We start from the raw sequence: 21,398 nt of genomic DNA, 5'->3' as shown, positions 1-21,398 counted from the left end.
CTTTAAATGCAAAATTAAATAATATTTACTTTCTCAACTTCCAACAACTATTATATTTTCAGTATTTATATTTTATTTTCTGTTGTGGGTTGCAATCTATTCATAATCAATAAATAAATGTATGGCAAGTCGGCATCGGTGCTGTAGTTTGTGAAAATGTGAACTGGATTAACATTCACCATGAAGATGTTTAATAGTAGCATCTTAATAAAAAATCACAGCCAAAATAACATCACAGAACAAGGATGAATACCCTCTTTAACTGTTCTTTTGTTTCTTTGACATTTCTATGACTGATATAATCAAGGATGAATGCATAGTGTCCTACCCTCATATGTAAACCTTCGCTAGTCTGTTTCTCCCTTAATATTGGTGTCCGATTCACACAAATGCAGTTCTGGGGTGCTACCTTGCTACTAAACAGGCACAGCAAGTATGATTGAAATCTGTGTCGGTCGGGTCCCAAAGTGTCTGATTTCACGTGAAATTACCCTATTTGCCATCGTTATAAATCTCTACTTTCCACTCATTTACGTTGCTCAATACTTCATTCCGCACAGTTGTGGGTTGTTGACATGCAAAACGAAGCATAGAGAACTTTTCTAGTGCACAGTCAGTTTAGAAACCGGGCCGTTTGTAGAGGCTGCTTCAAAGCCTGGCTAAAGCCTGCACCACAGAAGGTCAGTTATAGCCACTTTACCCAGGCTCCGCCCTCGCAGTGACGCAACACCATGTAACTCCAGTAATTTCGTGCCAAACAAAGTAAAACGATCAACTGGCCGTCATGATGTTTTTCTTTTTTCAAATCTCTGCGGTAGGGTAGAACAGTGGGACACAGCTGGTCAATCAGGACCTCACACTGTCCGCACTGCCACTAGCGCAATGATCAATCAGGTCCTTGCACTGTCCGCTAGCGTACCGGCAGACAACGGACATTTCAACCTGGTAGTAACATACTTGTAGCTCCCAAAGGGGTCCTTTCAGCTCTGCCAAGGGGGGCATGGTGCATACCTGCCAACCTTTAAAAAAAAATTTGAGTAGCAACTTATCGCGGCGCGGCAATTCACGGCGCAACAACTTGGCATGGCAAAGCAACGGGGTCGCCGGCGGGCCCATCTGAGAGGCTACTTTGTTTTGCATAGTCTGCCCTACACCTAGGGTTGCCAAATGTCAACAGGGAAGATATGAGACACTTCATTCAGGCAGGGGGGTCCTCCCCCAGAAAAAAAATGCTTTTCTTAGATGCAATTTCCTGCATTTTAATGCATTTTAGCCTAACATCCCGTGTATCTGGCAAATAGTTTATCTTGCTCTTCACAGTACTTTGAACTACCATAATTTATTAAACTTTCATGAAAGATTTTTGTTTTGTTTGTTTCACACCATAACACCAATAAAATGCTATGATATAGTGTGCTGGAGGCCTCTAAATTAACTTTACTGATCATCAGCCAATATGGCTGTTAATCTTACTAGTCAAACATACCACCAGTCTGGCTAGTAGGCCTAAGTGGCTATTAAGTTATCCTATGTATATGTACCAGCCAAACAGAGCATTTGGTCACTTGGGGTGTTGGAGGTGGAATTGAGTATGAAATTGAAGGATTTGGTGATTATTTTTTTGGTGTAGAAGGTACATGTAGGAAAATGTATAATATGATTATAAAATACCGAGGCATTTCAGTGATTTTTATGAACAAAAAGTTGAATTGTAATGATTCTTACATCATCTCCCGCCCAATACTAATAAATGGTGATGTCGTCACCTACTGTGAAGAAGCATCAGCAGTAGAGAAAAAGATAAAGACAAGTGTTATCTAAGCTAGGATAATATCAGGTTAATATTATTACGTTGGGGGCTAACATCAAAATCACACTTTCAGCATTCATTCAGTACAAAATGCGTCATGTAGTGGCTCTACTGAGGACGGGGCTAATGGCCAATGCTTTTGGAACTTCCACGTAACTTTTGAGGGGCATCGCTTCTTTTTTTTCACTTCTCTGCATAATAGTAGGCCTATCTACCCTCATCTGCCGTCATGAGTTGGCTATTGTTCACTGTTCGGCACATATATGATGATAGGAGAATTGATTTTATTAATAGATTGCCATACGTGATTACGGATAGTAGTCGTGGAGTGGTGCATATTTGGTATGACGCACGACCTGTTAGCTGTTACACCTGTTCACAGAATGGGCCATGACTCAGGGGGGAACAGTATTCCTATACGGTGTCATGGTAGGTTACGGATGTAGACATATTACTCCGAGCTAGCCTAGCGCAGCCAGACCCGTACAGCAAAAAGCTGTACCAGGGTCTAGGAGAGCTGGGCAGCAGTGTGGGCGGGATAAACGGTTGCTTCAGCACTCAACGTCACGCAATTGGATGGCAAACAACCAATCCCCACACCCTTCTGTGTAACGTCACATCTGTCTCGTACACGCGACACGCCCCTTTGTAGTTGAAGCGGCAATTTCGAGCCGTCGTAGCAGTGAATTCGTGTGATGACCACAGCCACAAACAAGTTTCCTAATAAATCGTGTTTTCACTTATACAGTTCAAAAATGCATCGTTTTCAACCACATGGCCCTCCTTGATCAATCAGCGAAATGTCGAGCAATTTGGGGCTTGTTAAATGGTTATATTTATGATTGTTGTCAACATGGCATGTTCGGTGTTAGCTAGCTAGCTGTATACCCATAACTAATACATGGCTAGCCGCTAGGTCGGTAGACCAGGTGTCATTCCCATCTATTTAGTAAGCGACTTACAGACTTTCAAAGCTCCCAAATGTCTCGTTTTTTAATGACATGGATCTTATTAGTATTTGGGGCAGGCATATAATACAAGGCTGGATACCTAGCTCTGCTATTGACGTCGACAGGTTAGCTAGCCACTAGCGAGGGCCTCTTTGTAGCGGCAACTTCCAGCCGTCGTAGCAGTGAATTCGTGTGATGACCACAGCCACAAACAAGTTTCCTAATAAATCGTGTTTTCACTTATACAGTTCAAAAATGCCTCGTTTTCAACCACATGACCCTCCTTGATCAATCAGCAAAATGTCGAGCAATTTGGGGCTTGTTAAATGGTTATATTTATGATTGTTGTCAACATGGCATGTTCGGCGTTAGCTAGCCAGCTACCCATAACTTTCCCGGATTGTCGCTCCCATGCAGGACGCTCCCGGTCAGCTCGCTCCCACTAGCCAGACATCGATCCCACCGCCATATAACGGAGCTACCGGTAGTTATCTTTTTGATGTTAGTTTTTTGTTTCTAACCCTAGTTTTTGTTTCTAAGACTAACCCTAAACCTGGATACCTAGGTCTGTGTTGCTAGCCACTAGCTTGGTAGACTCGGTGTCATTCCCATCTATTTAGTAAGCTACTCAAAGACTTCCAAAGCTCCCAAATGTCTCGTTTTTAATTGCATGTGTCTTGTTAGAAATTGGGGCAGCAATTTCATTCTACACCTACAGTAGTGGTCTGATAATAACGTGTGACTATCTGGTTCTGTAAAATGCTCAACTTAGCTTACCGAGCTAGTTTAAAACATCGAATGATCAAATGGTAATGTGTTGAGATCTATTTGCGCCCCATAAGTTCATGGTGTATTATTACATCAATCCATGTCAGCCACGAAATGTATTATCATCCAGGCTTTTTAAATTAAGTAAACACTTTCGTGCTGTACGTAGCACGGACGGACACCATGCCTCTTCTTAGAAAGTTTCCTGTTTACTAGGTAGCCCGGCCCCCCTCGCGATTTGATTGGCCCTGTCATCGGATAACTTTCAGCCTCGCAAAACGACCGGGGTCCGCTAGACTGCCCCCGGGAGCAAATTCAATTTGCGGTCGCTAGGGGCGTCTAGATTTCTAGGCTAACTCAGAGCACAACCGTTAGAACTATCGCTTTAATTTCCCGAGTTAAAATGATCCGGCGCAAAGGGAAACCGAATTTAGTTTGCTGCTAATCTGCTAATTTATAGCACGGTCATCGACACATTTTCTCATTCGGAAGTAATCTCGTGTCGGTCCAATATCAAAACAAGCAACAACATATTGCCGTCAAATACGGCGAAACATTGGGTGAATCATTACGACAGACCTCGGCCTTTATTTATTTTCATAAGTTTAGGAATTTAGCAACTGGACGCAATTCACTATTCCCATACAGGCTACCTTTCTCAAAGTCCATTTACCTTTGAAACGGTGATTTTGACGGTGCTCACTTGTAAAACTACAGCGACAGTACCAAGATGGATAATACATGACGACAGGAGGAGGACACTTGTTTCAGAGATTATAGGAGTACATTAACCAGTCTCTCTGCTTGTGTGATTAGATTTCGAAGCAAACTTTCTGGCGGCAGCTGATGCCTCGACTCGGGAGGAGCGCAGCATAACAAATGAAGACATCCAAACTAGTTCTAGCGCTCTGATTGGTCAATATTCCCCCCACACGTTGCTGGCCAATGGAAAGGCCAGCGCGAGACAACTGCAAGCAGAGCCATGTCTACGGCTCTGTCTGGTTGCAAGTCTACAGAGCAATTTATAAGGGCCCACTTTGCTATTGGTTTTTCGCGTATTTTGAAGTGACAGCGCCGTAGTTTGATGTCAAAATCCGTATCTGCTACACAAAATGCGTAATGGTCGGCAGGTATGCATGGTGGCTGTTTTTTGTACGTTCGCAGCAGTTTCAGAACTACTATGAACTAGGCTTAAGATAGTGGTTGAAGTAAGAGACGTTAGGATCGTGGTTGAAGTAAGAGACTTTTGGATAGTAGTTGCAGTAAGAGACGTTAAGATGATAGAGTAGTTGAAGCAAGAGACATGGGGATAGTAGTTGTAGTGAGATGTTAGGATAGTAGTTGTAGTAAGAGACATTATGATAGTAGTTTCAGTAAGAGGATGTTCCTACTTCTAGCTTGTTAACCCAATTCAGCTTCCAAGTCAGTCGACTACTACTACACTGCAGTGTGACCCATTTTCAGCTGAGGGAAGGCATTTGCGAAACTAAGTGACTAGTCTATGTCGTGGTGTGGAGTGTAGATCCCATAGCCTAGTGCACGGCACTCTAATGCTAATGCCTGATCTGATCCCCTGCTGCCCTACGCTGTGCTAGAGGGCTTTTCCTCCAGTGAGGTAATAACGTCCGTTAGCCCTCCAGATGGTTGTCCTTTTTGCATCCACCTTCACCCTAACTCCACATCTGTTCACGCAAGCGAGCGCATGAACAAACGCACACATGTATGCACACACACACACACACACACACACACACACACACACACACACACACACACACACACACACACACACACACACACACACACACACACACACACACACACACACACCTCCTCTACCTCAGGGGACGGCATGATGCGGTTTGATCCACCCTGGCCATTGCATGCCAGCTGTTCCACCCCGACAGTACATACCTCACTCTACAGACTAACCCTACCCTGCCCACTCTGCCCAGCCAACCCAGACCTTCACATCCATTCACCCTCCCCTGTCCAGTCATAACCTCCCCCTCAGCCTATCACTGGGTCAGAACCAGAGTGTGAAAGCCCTTCACAAGTCAAGTGGCTTGTATGTGTAAGTAGCTGACCTCCTCAACACCCTCTCTGTATATCCATCTATCTCCCTTCGCCACACTCCTCTTCCTCCACTCCCTCGCTCTCTTTTGGTCCATCTCCACCTCTCACTGGGTGGGAACCTGTTCTGTCAGGGCCAGTCCTTTGTTGAGGGTGTACGACTCTTGTTTTTAGTACAAGTGTCGCGTCATCACCCCCACCCTTGAAATCCATCCATCCATCCATCCATCTCCCTCTATCTCCATCTTCCCTTCCTCCGTCCTCCTTCCTCCCTCCCTCCCTCTCTCTCTCTCTCTCTCTCTCTCTCTCTCTCTCTCTCTCTCTCTCTCTCTCTCTCTCTCTCTCTCTCTCTCTCTCTCTCTCTCTTCTTTATCCCCCCCCCCCTTCTCCCTCTATCCCTGCCCTCTCCGTACATGAGTAAGGGCTAGTGTTGGAGTGTCCTGACCTGGCCATGCCATGTCGTGCCTCCTGGCCATACAGGGACAGGCTGGCCGGCCTGCCTGCAGTACTAGGGACCGCAACGCTGAGCAGTGTACCGTAATGGGGGATATAATCCGCCGCCACCACCACAAACTCCACAAGAGGCCAGCCAGCAATGGCGCCCGGGTGAACACTCCCAGCCGCCCCGCGGGTAATCCCCTCCCCTACTCCCCCGAGGCTTAGCGCTGGGTGGAGGGTGCCGGGCTTGAGCGCTGGGTGGAGGTGGGTGGATGGATCTGGGACGGCAAAAGAGCTGCGGTGCAAACTAAGCCAGCAAGGCCCCGCTCAGGAAAACGGGGCAAGTGAGGAGGAAAAAAAGTGGCCGTCTGTGGTCTGTGTGGTGCTTGTTTTTTTCCCTTCTTGTCAGTTTAATGTGGTCTTGTAAGTACAGCACATGGTTGTGGAGATGGCGGATGCATATTTGTGTGTGTGTGAGCGCAAAAGCATGAAATTATTCCCAGGTCAAGTAGTGGTAACCATATGTGCTTTCTCCGCAAGCGTAGCTGCTTTGCATTAATTGAAAGCGATTGCTTTACTTTCAGCCTGTGTGCACGTGCGTGAGCATACTGTCACAGATCTCCAGGCTTGTACACACATGCGCACGCACGCACGCACACAAACACAGACACAGACACACACACACACACAAACACAGACACACACAAACACAGACACAGACACACACACACACACAAACACAGACACACACGCATGTACTGTGCTTAAGTGACCCTCCCCCCACCACACACACACACACACATATACACAAAAACAGCAAAGTGGAGAGAGGGGTCAAGATACGTGCTCGACTGTGCGTAGAGCTTGTTGGATGTAATTAATCAGATCACTCGGCTCGCATTAGTGTTCCTGTACGACTGTTGGAGCAGCAATTAATAGAAGCGATTAGGGAGTTTAGTGATCAGGGACTTTAGCGAGCTGGACAGGCAGAGAGAGAGAGCGACAGGCAAAGGGAGAGAGTGTGTGTGTGTGTACGTGTGTGTGTGTACGTGTGTGTGTGTGTGTGTGTGTGTGTGTGTGTGTGTGTGTGTGTGTGTGTGTGTGTGTACGTGTGTGTGTGTACGTGTGTGTGTGTACGTGTGTGTGTGTACGTGTGTGTACGTGTGTGTACGTGTGTGTGTACGTGTGTGTGTACGTGTGTGTGTACGTGTGTATCGAGAGGGACCCAGTAAAACACATGGTGCGGATGAGAGTGAGACTAATGGCATTTCACTGAATAGTATTAGCCCCATGACCTTGTTGCTGTGGTCTCAACATTCGCCCCCCTCGGCTAATTTTGTTCTCTCTCTCTCTCTCCCCCTCCTCTCCCTATATTTTTTTCCCTCTTTCTTCCATTCTTTTTCCCCGCAGACATTGGCTGGCCACCTACTTCGTCATCTGGTACGGCGTGCCCTACATGTCGTACGACATCTTCGCGATGTACCTCAGCCACTACTACCGCTTCCAGGTCAAGGGTCACGAGGAGTACAAGAGGCACTCGTGGAGGACGGTCAACTCCTTTGTGCGCCGCGAGTTCCTGCTGGTCCTGCACCACATCGCCCTGCTCACCATCCTGCTGCCGGTCACCCTGGTGAGGAGAGGGGGGGGTGGGATGGAGAGATACAGAGAGAGGGGTGGAGGGAAAGAGGGATGGAGGGAGATTTCACTTGCTGCTCCTGCACCACATCGCCCTGCTGACCATCCTGCTGCTGGTAAAAGAGAGAGGGAGATATTTCAGAGATAGATGGATAGACAGGCAGAGGGAGGGTGAAAGGAGATTGAACCATCTTGCTGCTTGCTACTGTGCGAGATGAAGATAAAGAGAGAGAGAGAGAGAGAGAGAGGGAGGAAGGAAGTGATGGAGAGATGTAGAGAGAGGGATGGAGACAAGGGGGGGGGGTGTTGCCAATGGGGATGGACAAAGGCCCAGGGACACAGTTGGACCAGAATTGGGTCCCCATTACATTCTGGGAGTGTTCAGATGACTTTGTCCAGGACGTGGCAAAAGCTGTTGGTGGCCCTGGATGGAGGAATGAAAAGATGGAAAGAGAGGGGGATAGAGGGGGTGGGGTGAAGGGGACATATAACTTGCAGGACCTGCTTACTATTCTGCTGCCTGCCACTTTAGTGAGAGAGGGAGGGATGGATGGAGATCGAGAGGGTGAGGGAGAGAGAGACACACACAAGAGAACAAGATGGCGATAGGAGGGCCCTTTTCCCTACTGTCGGCAGTGCACAACCCCTTTCAGCAGCGTCACCACCATTATTGTCCCTACTTGGACCCGTCAACACTACACTGATTACACCGGCACACTAACGCATGCGCGTGGGCCCATGTAAACCAGCTAGTGTCTGTTGCCACACAGGCAGACAGCCTTACAAACACGAGACACGCGCAAACAGAAGTACACGCACACACACACACACAGAGCCACAAACACACATACGTTTGCACGCACGCCGATGCCCTGTGCTGCAGCAGGTAATATTTCAGTGGAGGGGGGAGGCAGGTGCTTTTGGAAACCTGGCCCTGTGTGTTTTTGTGGGGCCTGTCAATGGCTGTGGGTGATATGAGATCGGCTTACCCACGCCTCTATTATTCAAAGGCCCAGCTGCTGCTCTGATACACCGCGCTCTGCTCCACTCCGCCCCTGCCTCCGCACGCAGACAGGCACACACCCATACACACACACACATACACACACACACACACACACACACACACACACACACACACACACCCATACACACACACACATACACACACACACACACACACACATTCAGGCCCTTTGTTGTCCCCGCCCACACACACTCAAATAACACACACACACACAGGTTCTCTGACAGCTTTGGCCGGGCTGAGGACAAAATCATTTGAAGGTGTCCCACACCCAATACGTACAATGTTATGAGGACACCTTTCTGGGCCTCTCTCCCTTGGCCCTGGACAACAGATCCGTTTGCCTCCCCCTCTGACGGCTTCCCTGCACACACACACTCACACACACACAAAGATGGGTACACTTGCACGTTCAACACTTAACCAGACACACACACCACGCAACAAGGTAACACCCATATCGGTAGCTTCACAGACAGATAAAAGTTACCGCTCTCTGAGGTGGGACAAGGGGAGGGGGTGTGGTCGGGTGTCTTTCCTTTCAAGTGCCCCAGGATGGATGCTTTGACGAGCCATTGTGGCTGCTTTGCAAGCTGCATGTTTAATTACCAACGTTTACCTGATTAGACGTAATGGCATGTTGTGTGAAGTCGTGCCGACATACTCCTGATACTATTGGAGTCAGTTGGCACAGTATTGCTCCACCTGTGGTTGTCATCATGTGGCCATTTATCCCCGCCCCAAGCAGTCGCGGTGCCATCTCGGCCACTTTTACACAGAGGCCAGCTGGATACTTCTAAAGCACCTTTCATCTCACCACTGCCACATTTCTGTAAACAAGATGTTATTACTCTTATTACACCTTTGTAAATATTACGTTTCAAGACGTACAGAGACACATCAAGGTGTAATAAAGGTGCACTGCGTAGGATGGTGGCCAGAGTAGGTATTGCAACTGTGCTGTTCATCGAAACTGTGCTCTCTACTGCCAAATTTGATCTTTTGAATATTGAATATTTACTAAATAATGAACTAATATTTACCAATGTGACCCAAGTACAGTGAGTTTTTCAGATAAAAATGTCTTTCTGGAAATTTAAAATGGCGAACAATGGAGGAGATCCCATTTTTCATGTATGAGAAGTGCAATTTTTCCAGTAATAATGACTACTATTAGAATTGTGATGGTGGTATTAAGTACTCATGAAAAAAGGTAACATTTTTGAATGGGCAGCATGCATTCTGGAAATAAACTAGATCAAGTTGTATTAACTTTGGTTAAATGGTTAACTTGATGACGATATAATAACCCATAACGAGTGTAAATAAATCATCCAAAAGGACTTGAGGAGTTCATGTTTCAGTCCCTTTGTGTGTCCCTTCTCTACACCACCAGCTGTCCCCTTTAGCCAGGTGAGGGGAGTGGATGTATTGTTTTGGCCCCGGGGCCAGATGTTTGTTTGGGACGGCAGCAGGGGCGTTGTCTCCGGTCTCTGTAGCCGCTGGCTGGCGGAAGGCAGGCAGGCAGGTCGTTAGTCAGTGGCACGCAGGCCAGGCGGCTGGTCAGGTCACTCTGTTCCTCCGACCTCGTTTCCGTGGTGCGCTCACCTTATCTGCCTCAAACCATCATCAACCCCCATCCCGTCAGTTGTGTCTGTCTGTGTCTACTTCCTTTTTGCTTTTCCTTCTCTCTCCCTTCCCAAAATTCTCAGTTTGTCCCTGTCAATCTCTCTCTCTGTCCACCTACTTCTCTCATTCTCTCTCACTCTACCTCTGTCCATTTCTCGCTCACTCTCTGTCCACCTCTCTCTCTCTCTCTCTCTCTCTCTCTCTCTCTCTCTCTCTCTCTCTCTCTCTCTCTCTCTCTCTCTCTCTCTCTCTCTCTCTCTCCTCTGTGAGTCTCTGGCTATCTACTCCCTGTGAGCCGCAGGCCTCTGTTCGTGTTGCACGAGGCCCCTCGTTGCGTTATCAGGTCAATTTGGCCCCGCGTCAGTCACTCCCCCCAATCCTCCCCCAGCCCCGAGTGGTCCGTCTTGGAGTAACCGCTCACCCCACTGTGGGTCGTTATCTCTCCCTCTCTCTTTGCGCCGTGTCTGCTCGCGTTATCATTGTTTAGGCTTTATCACAGTGCATTCAGAGAACTCTTCGTACTGCTTGGTCGATTTTTGTTATGGTGTGCCTGTGGTCTCACTGCTGACACTGCTGGACTCTCATTCTCTCTCTCTCGCTCTCTCTCGCTCTCTCGCGCTCTCTCTCGCTCTCTCGCTCGCTCTCTCTCTCGCTCTCTCTCGCTCTCTCGCGCTCTCTCTCGCTCTCTCGCTCGCTCTCTCTCGCTCTCTCCTGTCTTGTGTATTTTATATTGTTTGTGTTGGAATATTTAAAAGAATACAGTTGTAAAACTGTAATCTCACTTGAATGCATGTACGATTTTGTTTTATATTGTTTTATATTTATATATTATGGCCCTGCTGTGGCCCAGCGACCCGGGTTCGATTCCGGCCTGGGTCATTTGCCCGTCTCCCTCTCCCCACTCATTTTCTGTCTCTCCTCCACTGTCCTTTCAAAAATAAAGCCCTGAAAAATATTCAATATATTTCTCTCTCTCTCTCTCTCTCTCTCTCTCTCTCTCTCTCTCTCTCTCTCTCTCTCTGACCCTCAGTTCCTCAGGAAAGACCAGGGAGATTTCTTCATCGGCTGCCTGTTCCTGACAGAGCTCAGCACCCCCTTTGTGTCTCTGGGAAAAATGCTCATCCAGGTGAGACACTCAAGCTCTAACCACAACACACAATCAACAACAAAAACGCACAATCAAAGAAAAGAAAAAAAGATTGTCCAGGTGAGACCAGCTCACAAGCATTGTGACTAGACACAATCCACACACACACACACACACACACACACACACACACACACACACACACACACACACACACACACACGTACAAACTGTATATATACACACCCTCTCGGTGGAAAGCAACCATGACCTACATTCAGTTTTGTACATGGCTGAGCAATCACACCCTAGTAGTGCCTCCATACATTATCCACAGGATCCAATCCAAAACTACATCATAGTAGTAGTGACTGCTTAATTTGTATAGCACAAGTCATACAAATATGCAGCTGATTTAACAAAATTAGAGAAATGACAAAATCAGGAAACCCCTTATACCATTCCCAGTGTTGTTCTTTAAAACTCAGCACTCTGTCATCAGCACGGTTTAAGGAAATCGCCTGCCAGTCCAACAGTTCGGGATGTGTTTTTAAAGATCTGCCCCTCAGCCAGTGTGCCAAAAAGTACTGGCCCCTTAAGAAAACAGTCTGGAAGCCCACTCTGCATCGGGATTCTGCTGACTCCTGACTTGGAATTTTAGCTCGATCGAGAGGAATCTCTCTCTTCCTCTCCCCCCTTTCTGAGTGACTAGGCATTGTCCTGCTTACAGACAGACAAATTGCTCACACTGCACCCTAGTGGTCAGTGGTGGTAAGTGCAGGTTGATTCATGAGCTCAGTGAACTCTCTCCATCATCCCCTTGTTATTGGCAGGGGGCTCGGCTGCATGCAGAGCGGAAGTGTGGAGCGAGGTTGTTATCAGGGACAAATATGTCTGCTATTTACAGCCCTACTGAGAGCCTCTGGGAATGAGAATATTAACATAACGGAATGTTACAGTAGCAGCACCTGCAGTTTCACCAGTTTTGCTCTATTAATTTTTCTGATAGCCAGCAAGATTATTTTACGGATTAAAAGGCCACTCTCAATAGCAGCATCAGAAGTTCTCAATCTCCATTTTATCCCGTTTAGGTTTGTTTTTGATTCATGTCAATGTTCTATAATCATGTAATTGCGGTTTCCTTTTCAAAACAAAATTCAAGCCAGTGGTAGGAAAAGAGTCTTTTTTATCACTACCCCAGTCATCGTGTGCTCTACTGGCCTTTGCACGAGTTAGAAATGCTGTAACTGCTATACGATTTACGTTACATTCAATCATTCAGCCGCCACTAAAGATATCAGCCGATTAGGCCTATAGAGGCTCGGGAGGAACAAACGGGCCAGTCAGGATTGCATTTAGCGTGACTACACTGGCGGCTCTGTAACGGCTTACAACTACACCAACAGGATTTGTGTCTGGTATGCAGAACAGCCCAGAGCATTTCTGTTGTTATTACTAGAAATGTTAAGTGTGGTCCTTTGAAAAGTAAGCAATACAGTACAATGGGGGTAGTTATGGTTTTAGTTTTCCAGCTAAAAGACAAGAGGACTTCCCCTTTAACCCTTTAATCTTAAGATGAAACGCCCTCTTAGAAATGCCTGACTTGAGGCATGTTTTGAGGGGATCAACACACATGTTTTCACTACTTTGCTGGAGACCTTTTGAATTCTTTGAGATTCAGTAGAATCTCAATAGAGTCTTCTAATTCGTGGTGCTCCAACAAAGCTGCAGCATGTAAATCAACTGATTCCATTTAGAATAACCATAAATCATATTCAGACATTCGAATAGAAATATAATTTCAAAAAGTGAAATATATTTGAATGACTGTGAGCGTGATGTCCAGTAGTTTAGGTGTAGGTGTAAACAACTACATCTTGATCTAGCACGGAATCATAAAACCTCTGAATGTTTCTGCTGTGGGACAATGCTGCTTCAGCACATGTCATTAGGCCTGAATTCTCATTTTCAACCTTAGTGGGTTATGTTCTTACTTTTGTTCTTGCATCACCCTCCCCCTGTCCCTCTCTCTGTCTTTCTTTTTCTTTCTCTCTCCATCCACCACTGCTCTACCCCCCCCCCTCTCACTCATCTCCATCTTTCCTTTCTTTGTCTCTCCCTCTTTCTCTTTGTCTCTTCATCAATCTGTCTGGCATTCTTTCAATCTCACCCCCCTTTCGCTCTCTTTCCCATTTCTCATCTCTCTTCTCTCCCTGCCCCATCACTCTCTCTTCCCCATCCCTCTCTCTCGCCTCTCTTCTCTCCCTGCCCCATCACTCTCTCTTCCCCATCCCTCTCTCTCGCCTCTCTTCTCTCTCTTCTCCTTTACGTCCTCCTCCCCTCCTCTCTACCTACCCCTATCTCTTTCTCTCTCTTCTGTCTCCCTCCTCCTCTCTCTCTCACTTCTCCATCTCCTCCTCTCTCCTCTTTCTTCCCACATCCCTCCCTCTCTGCCCCCATCTCTCTCTTTCTCTCTCTCAGCTGAGCCTGCAGGACTGCTGGGTGCACAAGGCCAACGGGGGCATGGTGTTGCTGACCTTCTTCCTGTGTCGCATCGCGCTCTTCCCCTACATGTACTGGGTGTACGGCCAGCACTACGGCCTGCCCCTCCTCAGCGTGCCCTTCCACCTGCCCCTGGCCACCAACCTGGGCAACATGTGCATCATGGCGCCCCAGGTCTACTGGTTCGTGCTGCTGGTTCGGAAGGGCTACCGCCTCTACAAGCGCTCGCGGAACTCCGGCCCGCCGTCGCCCGCCATCGCCACAGCAGACAGCAGCGCCAAGGGGGACCAGTAGAGCCCAACCATCACTTACACACACCTGGCACACCTAATTCTCCCCCACCACCACCCACCAAAACCTGATCGACCGACCGATAGACCGACCGACCAACGACACCGACTCTTTCCTTGGGCACCAAGTCACGCCTACTGTTCCAGTACAGATAGTGCTGCTACTATTTACCGTAACTACTTCTTCTACTACTACTCTGATCACTACTTAAAACTTACTACTGCTAAGACTGGTAGAAACTCTTTTTTTCTTTTTTGGCCGCTCCAAAAGAAAAAAAAAAAAAACAAAGACTTTGGTCACTTGCAGTGTTCAGCTGAGCTCCGACAAGAAAACACACACACAAAAAAAATCTTTTTTGGGCGTCAGTTCTTGCCGCTTTTTTCGGCTTTACCGATTGGCTCCTCTCTCGCTTGTTGCCATGGAACTAAAGGGGTGAAACGGGGGTGGGGGGGGTCATGGTAGAGAGAGAGAGCGGGCGGGCAGCAGATGCCTCTCCACAGGATTGGAGGCTGGCAGCAGCAGCGGCAGCAGCACTGGACAGCGCCTCCTATCATTCTGGAGGTCAATTCTAGTATCAGCTCTGCACCCCCCTCTCCTTTATCGCCGATGAACTACTGATCTGAAGAGGCTGTTACAGTTTTAGACGAGTGATTCTGGATAAATGGGTATTTGATTTGTTTGTTTTTTTTGTTTTTGTTTTTAATGTCTGTTACATTGATGAGCCCTTTTGCCTCTCCTGTTTTGATTCTTATGAAGGAAGCTAAAAATCTCGAGGGACGAGGTGTTGGAGTTTGGTGCGTCTGAAATTTAGCTATATCATTGGCTCATTCACCTCACCCATAAATGTGATTTAAACGCACAGCCGCACACACACATACACACACACTTGTACACATCGTACACATAGATTTACGCACCATAGCACACCTCCATTTCTTTCCTTATTACCCCCCCGTCTGCTCTCCGTCCAATGTCCTCACAGCACTTCTGTCCTCCTTGTTTACAATCCAGCAATGGTGTGGATGTCAGCGTTTTTGTGTGCACTTCCTTGCTGCGACTGTTTACACTTTTTCAACAGATTCCCTCCACCCCCTCCCCCTCTGAAACATAATATCTAATAGGGGAAGGAGGGTAGGGGACGCTGGCTCTCACCTGGGCCTTTGTTAAATAGCCGCGCAAAAACTCCCCCACCCCAAACCACAAGGGGGCGATGATCTGGTGTTTGAACCTCATGTTTACTTCACATTAACAACGCACACACATACACAAGGAGGTAAACTCTGACACTTGGTCGGGGGTCGGAGAGGAGGGTGTGGCGGAGCAGTTGGGGGTAGTTTTGGAGGTGTCCAGAGTTGGCGTCGTAAGTCAGTGAGTTAGTACGGCTTCTTGTGTGGCATGAGCATCGCCCTTGGCACTGGTGCCGCTCCCATCATTCAGTCCACAAGAAGCCACCGAGTGGGCATTTTTTGAATACTTGGTCAGAGCAATAAACACTGGCTTTTTTATTGTTATTATAGAGCAGAGATGGGGTGAGGGAGGGCTGTAGGTTAACGTTATCAGCATGCTAGCAGAAAAGGACTGAAACGGCTGCATGCTGCTCCGCATACTCTTCTCACACGAAATGCACATTTCTATATTTATATGAGAACTGACTATATCTGATAAAAGGAAGTTACGGCTCGGTTATTGGCGAGCAGCACCTGGTCTTACTGTTTGTAGCTTTCGTAGGCCTCGACAGCTGTCAGTGTCTTGTTACGACAGGGCAAAACAGAAACAAAAAACTTCTTTCGCTTTTGTCTCGTCTTGTCACAAGTCATTGATGCTGGCTTTTGGTCTTTCAAATGTGTAAAATCAGGGCGAGGTGTGTTTTTGTACATCAACACGTGTAAAACAAAATGGCTTTCTATGGAGCTTACAGGCAGAACATGCTTTGTGCAAAACAAAAAAAAGTGACTACCCAGCCTCTAGCTGGTTGTTGAAAATGAAATGACGTGAAGTGAGGCCCTGGCCATTTTCATAGCTTGAATATCAAGAGTTTGTTATAAGCCTGGAGCGACGCGGCCCACGGACAGAAAGAAAGAAGTCGGAGTTAGCATTAGCTTTTAACATTAGCATGGAACTCAGTGCGCACATCTCAGAGGCTTCATTCTCACAGGGCTCTCAGCACATAGATTTAAATATATATATATTTCATATGTTTTTAGCAAAATGCATATTATAGATTTTACTACACCTTTTATGAAGAAGAAAAAATACTTAGTAGATTCCATGAATGCTTTGTTGAGCTCTCAGATTTTAATTTTAAGGTATAAAATTGCTCTTAGAAACATATATGAATATATATTAAGTCTGTTCACTGACGATATTGTAAGATGGTCCTGTGATCATCGGTTGAGAAAAACTGGACCTAAAAAAAGCTGCCTTCAGCTGTGTGTGTGTGACTGAGTGAGTGTGCTTTTTTGCTCGCATGCAGCTGAGCTTTGTGTGTGTGCGTGTGCGTGTGTGTGTGTGAGCAAGTATGCATGGTTGGGTGAATGGGTCCCTGGCCTGGAAAGGCAAGATGTCATCGATGTTGTGTTAAGCTTTTCTCTGCGTGTGTCCGTGTGTGGGAGGGGGGTGGTATTTCCCACCTCCCGACATAATTCCCTGACCTGTGAACTATGCACAGACCTTCAGTCTTCAAAGGCCATGACGGCACCTTACACACACACCCTGCACCTGCATCCTGCTGTCCTTCACCATGTCTATCCCTATTCTCCTCTAATGCGCTGTCTAGGGTGAACACAGCATAGTGACGCTCCCCTCTGCTGAACGTTGAGGGTGGACACTACTGATGCTGGTCCCTGCTACTGAAAGTTTGTCCCAGTTGGTGTACTGTCTCTCTGGGTTGTGCATATGTTAGACCCACAGATTTCCCTTTTTATATGAAGTTTGTCTCTTGTGGTGGCATTGGTTAGTCAGTCTTGTGTTCGCAGCCCGTACTCCAGTCTGCCCAGCAATGTCCCCCTCTTGTCTGTGTCCAGTCCCATCCCTCCGCTGGCCCCTTGTCTCTTGAGCGCTGTGCAGTGTTCTGACATGGCTGAGCTGTGCTGAAAGAGGGGTGCTCTGCTCGCACTCTGAATGAGTTTGCTCTGTGTGTACTGTCCGCCTGGCCCCGCCTTTTGTGTGGCGCGACACTGGCGAACCCTCTGGAAAAGATTGCCCCTCACCGCAGCCCACCCCCCCGAAACCCACTCGCCCGCCCCGGTGGCAATCTCATGCCACCCGCTTCCACCGCCTTTTTTTCTGCGAGTCTCATGCAGCACCCGGATTGGCTGTCAGCTGGGACCCTGAGGGCTGGTGTGCGTGAGAGAGAGGGAGGAAGAGGAAGGGGTTGGGGTGGTCAGGAGAGGAGGAGAGGGGGCGTTATCAAGGGACCACTTCTCACTGGTTTTGGGGGCCTGGATGGGGGTTGGGTGGTGGTAACAACATCATTTGGATTTGGTTGGGGTGTTGAAACGCCTGTTGACAATTTTGGCGTTATGTGTTAGTCAGAGGGTGTCGTCTTTTTTATTTTATTTTCTTATCAAGGGAAATATCGAAACAGTGCTTGATATGAGACGGATGTATTGACTTCCTGAACATGCTAATACCATACAGTACAGTAGACTTGGGTCTGGTTTACCCAGCAGGTCGTCATTGACACTTGTGGGTCAAGTGTCCACAGTAGAGCTAGGCATTACTTTCTAGTGGTCAGAGTTAAGCATTTCATTTTGGGGACTTTGCACCGAGTGAGAGAGAGAGAGTATAGAATCTAAGTCAATCTAGTTCCTCCTGTCCTTTCATGTCACCTCCTGCCTAGTGGTGTGAGGCCCAACATCATTTATGATCAAAGGTTTTATTCAATATCTTGAAAAATGTTATTCAAACGCCATTCTCTGCAATTGGTATGTTGAATGGGGGAGGGCCCCCAAAAAGTTGCTCTGCCTAGGCTATCAGCGAGGTAACTTAACTGTTTCGTCAAAGGAGGCCAGAAGAAGATAATGGGAGGACATAGATTGACTTCTAGACAAAGTCACGTTTGAGGAGTGAGATGTCATAGCATGCAAACACACATATCCTGATAATCATTTTTTATTGTTAGAGTTAATTAATTTTTTAACAGTAATATATAAAGTCTTATGTTTTAGTCTCACTAGAGGCATCCTCTCTTTGCTCAGGGTTTGGTGAAGAAGATGTTAACATGTTTGTTCTCCTAGAGATTTATTTTTTTGAGAAAAAAAAGTTGAAACTGTGAGTAAAAGATTAAAAAAAATCTGAATCTCTTAAAAAAAAAAAAAAGAAATTACCTGGAATGACACGCTATAATATGTTTTCCTGCTCTTTCCTCTAATTTTTAGGATGAAGGCATTCTGACATGGCTTGTGATATTGCAGCCTTAAGGGTTGGTAGACCAAAGATTGTCAGGCACTTTAATCAGTAATAATAATAATAATAATTAAATAATGTAAAATAAACACAAACATAATTCAAGAACGTTGATGAGATTGGTAAGATTTTTGTTGTTGTTAGCTTCTCTCTCTATGTGTCCATGTTGGCATGGTCTCTCGTCACTGTTGTTGCTAGAGTGGAATTTCCTATGGGGTTCTGAAGTCTCACATGTCACCCGGAGGAAAAGAAACGGCAGTGGTGCATTCATGGGCACCTGATTAGCCCCAATATCATTTGGTTGTTAGACGTCTCACATATAAATATATCTAGACGTGACTGCGCCCCATCATTCCTTTATTGTTGCTTTTTGGGGCTGAGAGTGATTAGCCAGCGTTAAGGAGTGAGAGAAGAAGAGCAAAGTACGAAGGTTTAGAATATTTAAGCTGAAGTGAACAGGAGGCGACAATTGGCAAACGGAGACGCACACACACATGCAAGTGGGTGTCCACTTTTGTGTCCAGGTTATGTGCTGAAAGTCTGGACATTAAAAACCAAATTTAGAATCCAGTGCCTTGTGTTTAAATCTCTCTGTATTTCCCACAAGCGCAGCACAAAACCAGAGTGTTTCAAACAGGCAAGTGATGTTTACAGCTCATGGCCGCGTTTCTACTCTTGCACGAGATGTGATTTCCCGGGCAGTTTACTGTGCAGTTTACCTTTATTAAAGATGACCAAGATTAGATTCACACTTGTTGACATCTTGAATTGTGTTGACTAACAACACTGGTGTTGGGCACTGTCCATGATCTATCAGGACTTGATCACACGACTAGAGATTAGAGACTAGTTTAAAAATGATCACTTAAGTTATTCCCCTCAGAATCACCTTGATGTTCCGTTTTGCTATGGAGACTGTGCTCAGCCACAGTATGTCTCCGTTCATCTTTACTCCAGATCATAAAGAAGTCCTTGGGGGGCGTATTTCAAGAACCTTGCTCAGCAGTAAACCAGGTTAAGTTAACCTTGAGATAGTGGTAAATCATTCAACAGAACAGCCCAGAGTCCTCATTTTCTTCGCTAAATGACACCTGGAGGCTATCCATTTTTTAAGTACGTTAACTTAGCCAGGTATATATCACTTAACCTTGTTCTTGGAATACCCCTCTTGCCATCCTTAAGCTTGGCCTGTACAGTAAACGATCCTGAAAGTTCAACACTGAGCATCCTAACATCCTAGCACTCACCACGCATCATTCTCACAAGTAGCAGCAGACAAAACCTCACTGATAAGCTAGCACCTGTCGCAAACCTCTTTACAGACTCTTAACATCTTGAGAATCATTTAGGCTTTGAGAAACATTTTTACGTTCAGAATTTGTTTGCTGTGTGTATGATATTTGATTAATGATGTTGAAATGAAGGAACAGGCTGTGTCCCAACACTGTAGATTCCATTTGATCACACCACCCCCCCCCCCCCCTCATTATTTTATAGATTTACGGAAAGCTCCATTACATAGTGGTAATGATAATGATCTACTTTTCAACTGATCATCTCCCTCATTCCATTTTCAGATACTGACATTAGTCTGTAAATTTCACCTTGGGGAAAAAAATGCTGGGGTATTGACTAAGAACACATTGGTGTGGCACATTGACACTACTTGCGTTATCTCAGCAAAGTTGGGACACAGCCTTTAAGTCCATGCTAAAGTTTCCTGGCTGGCCCTTTCTTGTCACTTTTCTCAGCTGTGGTTATGTTCACGCAGCTTGATCACAACCTTTAACACTCCCTGCCTCCTTATTTTTGATAAGCGTCTGATGATTTTTTTTTCTCATATATTTATATATCAACAGATATATACATTAAGGAGGGGTTCTTCTCTTTTTGTTTGTTTGTAGTGTGACCTTTCTTTTTTGTTTTCCTGAAAGAGACCTGGCTATTGACTGAAACTAACCTAAATGTTTGATTGAGAGGAATTTATTTTGTTGCAACTTGTGAATCCAGACACTGTTAGGAGAAAAAATAAATAAATCTGAGTGGGTGAATCCTTTTAAATGGGTCGTGGCTTCATTTGTGTACTGAGGATCTTTATTCTCCGAAAGCAGTCATAGGAAGAGGCTGTCAACACCATTACCCAAATACCAAATGGACATAACCAGCAGAGGGCACTGCTGAACACGCACGCACACACACACATACAACCATGCGCCGAAGGCCACCAATACTTCATGGGTAGGATAATATGTCGATGCACAAATTAAATGCCTAGCCAATGTTAAATTAGTCTTTTTTACCAAATGTATGAGTGTTTATCCAAACCTGATGTACATACAAGTTGCAAGTAAAAAGGCATTTTGAATGCACAGGCCCCTAGTGGTGCAAAAGAAGAAGTTCAAATGGAATATCACTGCACTTTCCCTCTTTCACAGATGGGTCTATAAAAAGTAGCAGCAGATAGTGATAGGTTCACAGGTATTGCATGGTCCCCTTTCCCACCAAACACACACACCACCGCCACTACCACCACTATAGCTTATTTGTTCGTTTAGCTGTCCTCTGCTTCAGCCAATGGGCCTGTCCTGTGTGACATCCACGCTATGCTAAGCCCTGATCCAGGTATCTCACTGATCTTCTCTAGAGTGAAGTCCTTAGCTCTCATTCCTCTGTCACAGGAGGTGGAGTTCACTTCTACAGCCAACATGCCTGTGTTTTGGCTATGGTTTCACGCCTTGATTCACTGAGTCTTGGTGTCAAGTTCAAGTCAGTGCTATAAGT

The 21,398-nt window shown here is 46.2% G+C and overlaps 1 protein-coding gene across 1 annotated transcript in view; it reads left to right on the top strand.

Moving 5' to 3' along the window:
• tlcd3a (TLC domain containing 3A) overlaps positions 1–20,678 on the top strand; it is a 32,025-nt gene extending 11,347 nt beyond the window's left edge. Inside the window, exons 3-5 of the mRNA XM_063203485.1 lie at positions 7,450–7,669; positions 11,361–11,456; positions 13,899–20,678. Of these exons, the coding sequence (XP_063059555.1) occupies positions 7,450–7,669; positions 11,361–11,456; positions 13,899–14,213 (631 nt within the window). The 3' untranslated portion in view covers positions 14,214–20,678. The remainder of the gene's footprint in view (positions 1–7,449; positions 7,670–11,360; positions 11,457–13,898) is intronic.
• Positions 20,679–21,398: the final 720 nt, after the last annotated feature.

Source organism: Engraulis encrasicolus, chromosome 7, assembly GCF_034702125.1.
Source record: "Engraulis encrasicolus isolate BLACKSEA-1 chromosome 7, IST_EnEncr_1.0, whole genome shotgun sequence".
Classification (NCBI taxonomy): domain Eukaryota; kingdom Metazoa; phylum Chordata; class Actinopteri; order Clupeiformes; family Engraulidae; genus Engraulis; species Engraulis encrasicolus.
Note: the sequence above shows the minus strand (reverse complement) of the source record. Positions and strands in the feature narration are given on the sequence as shown.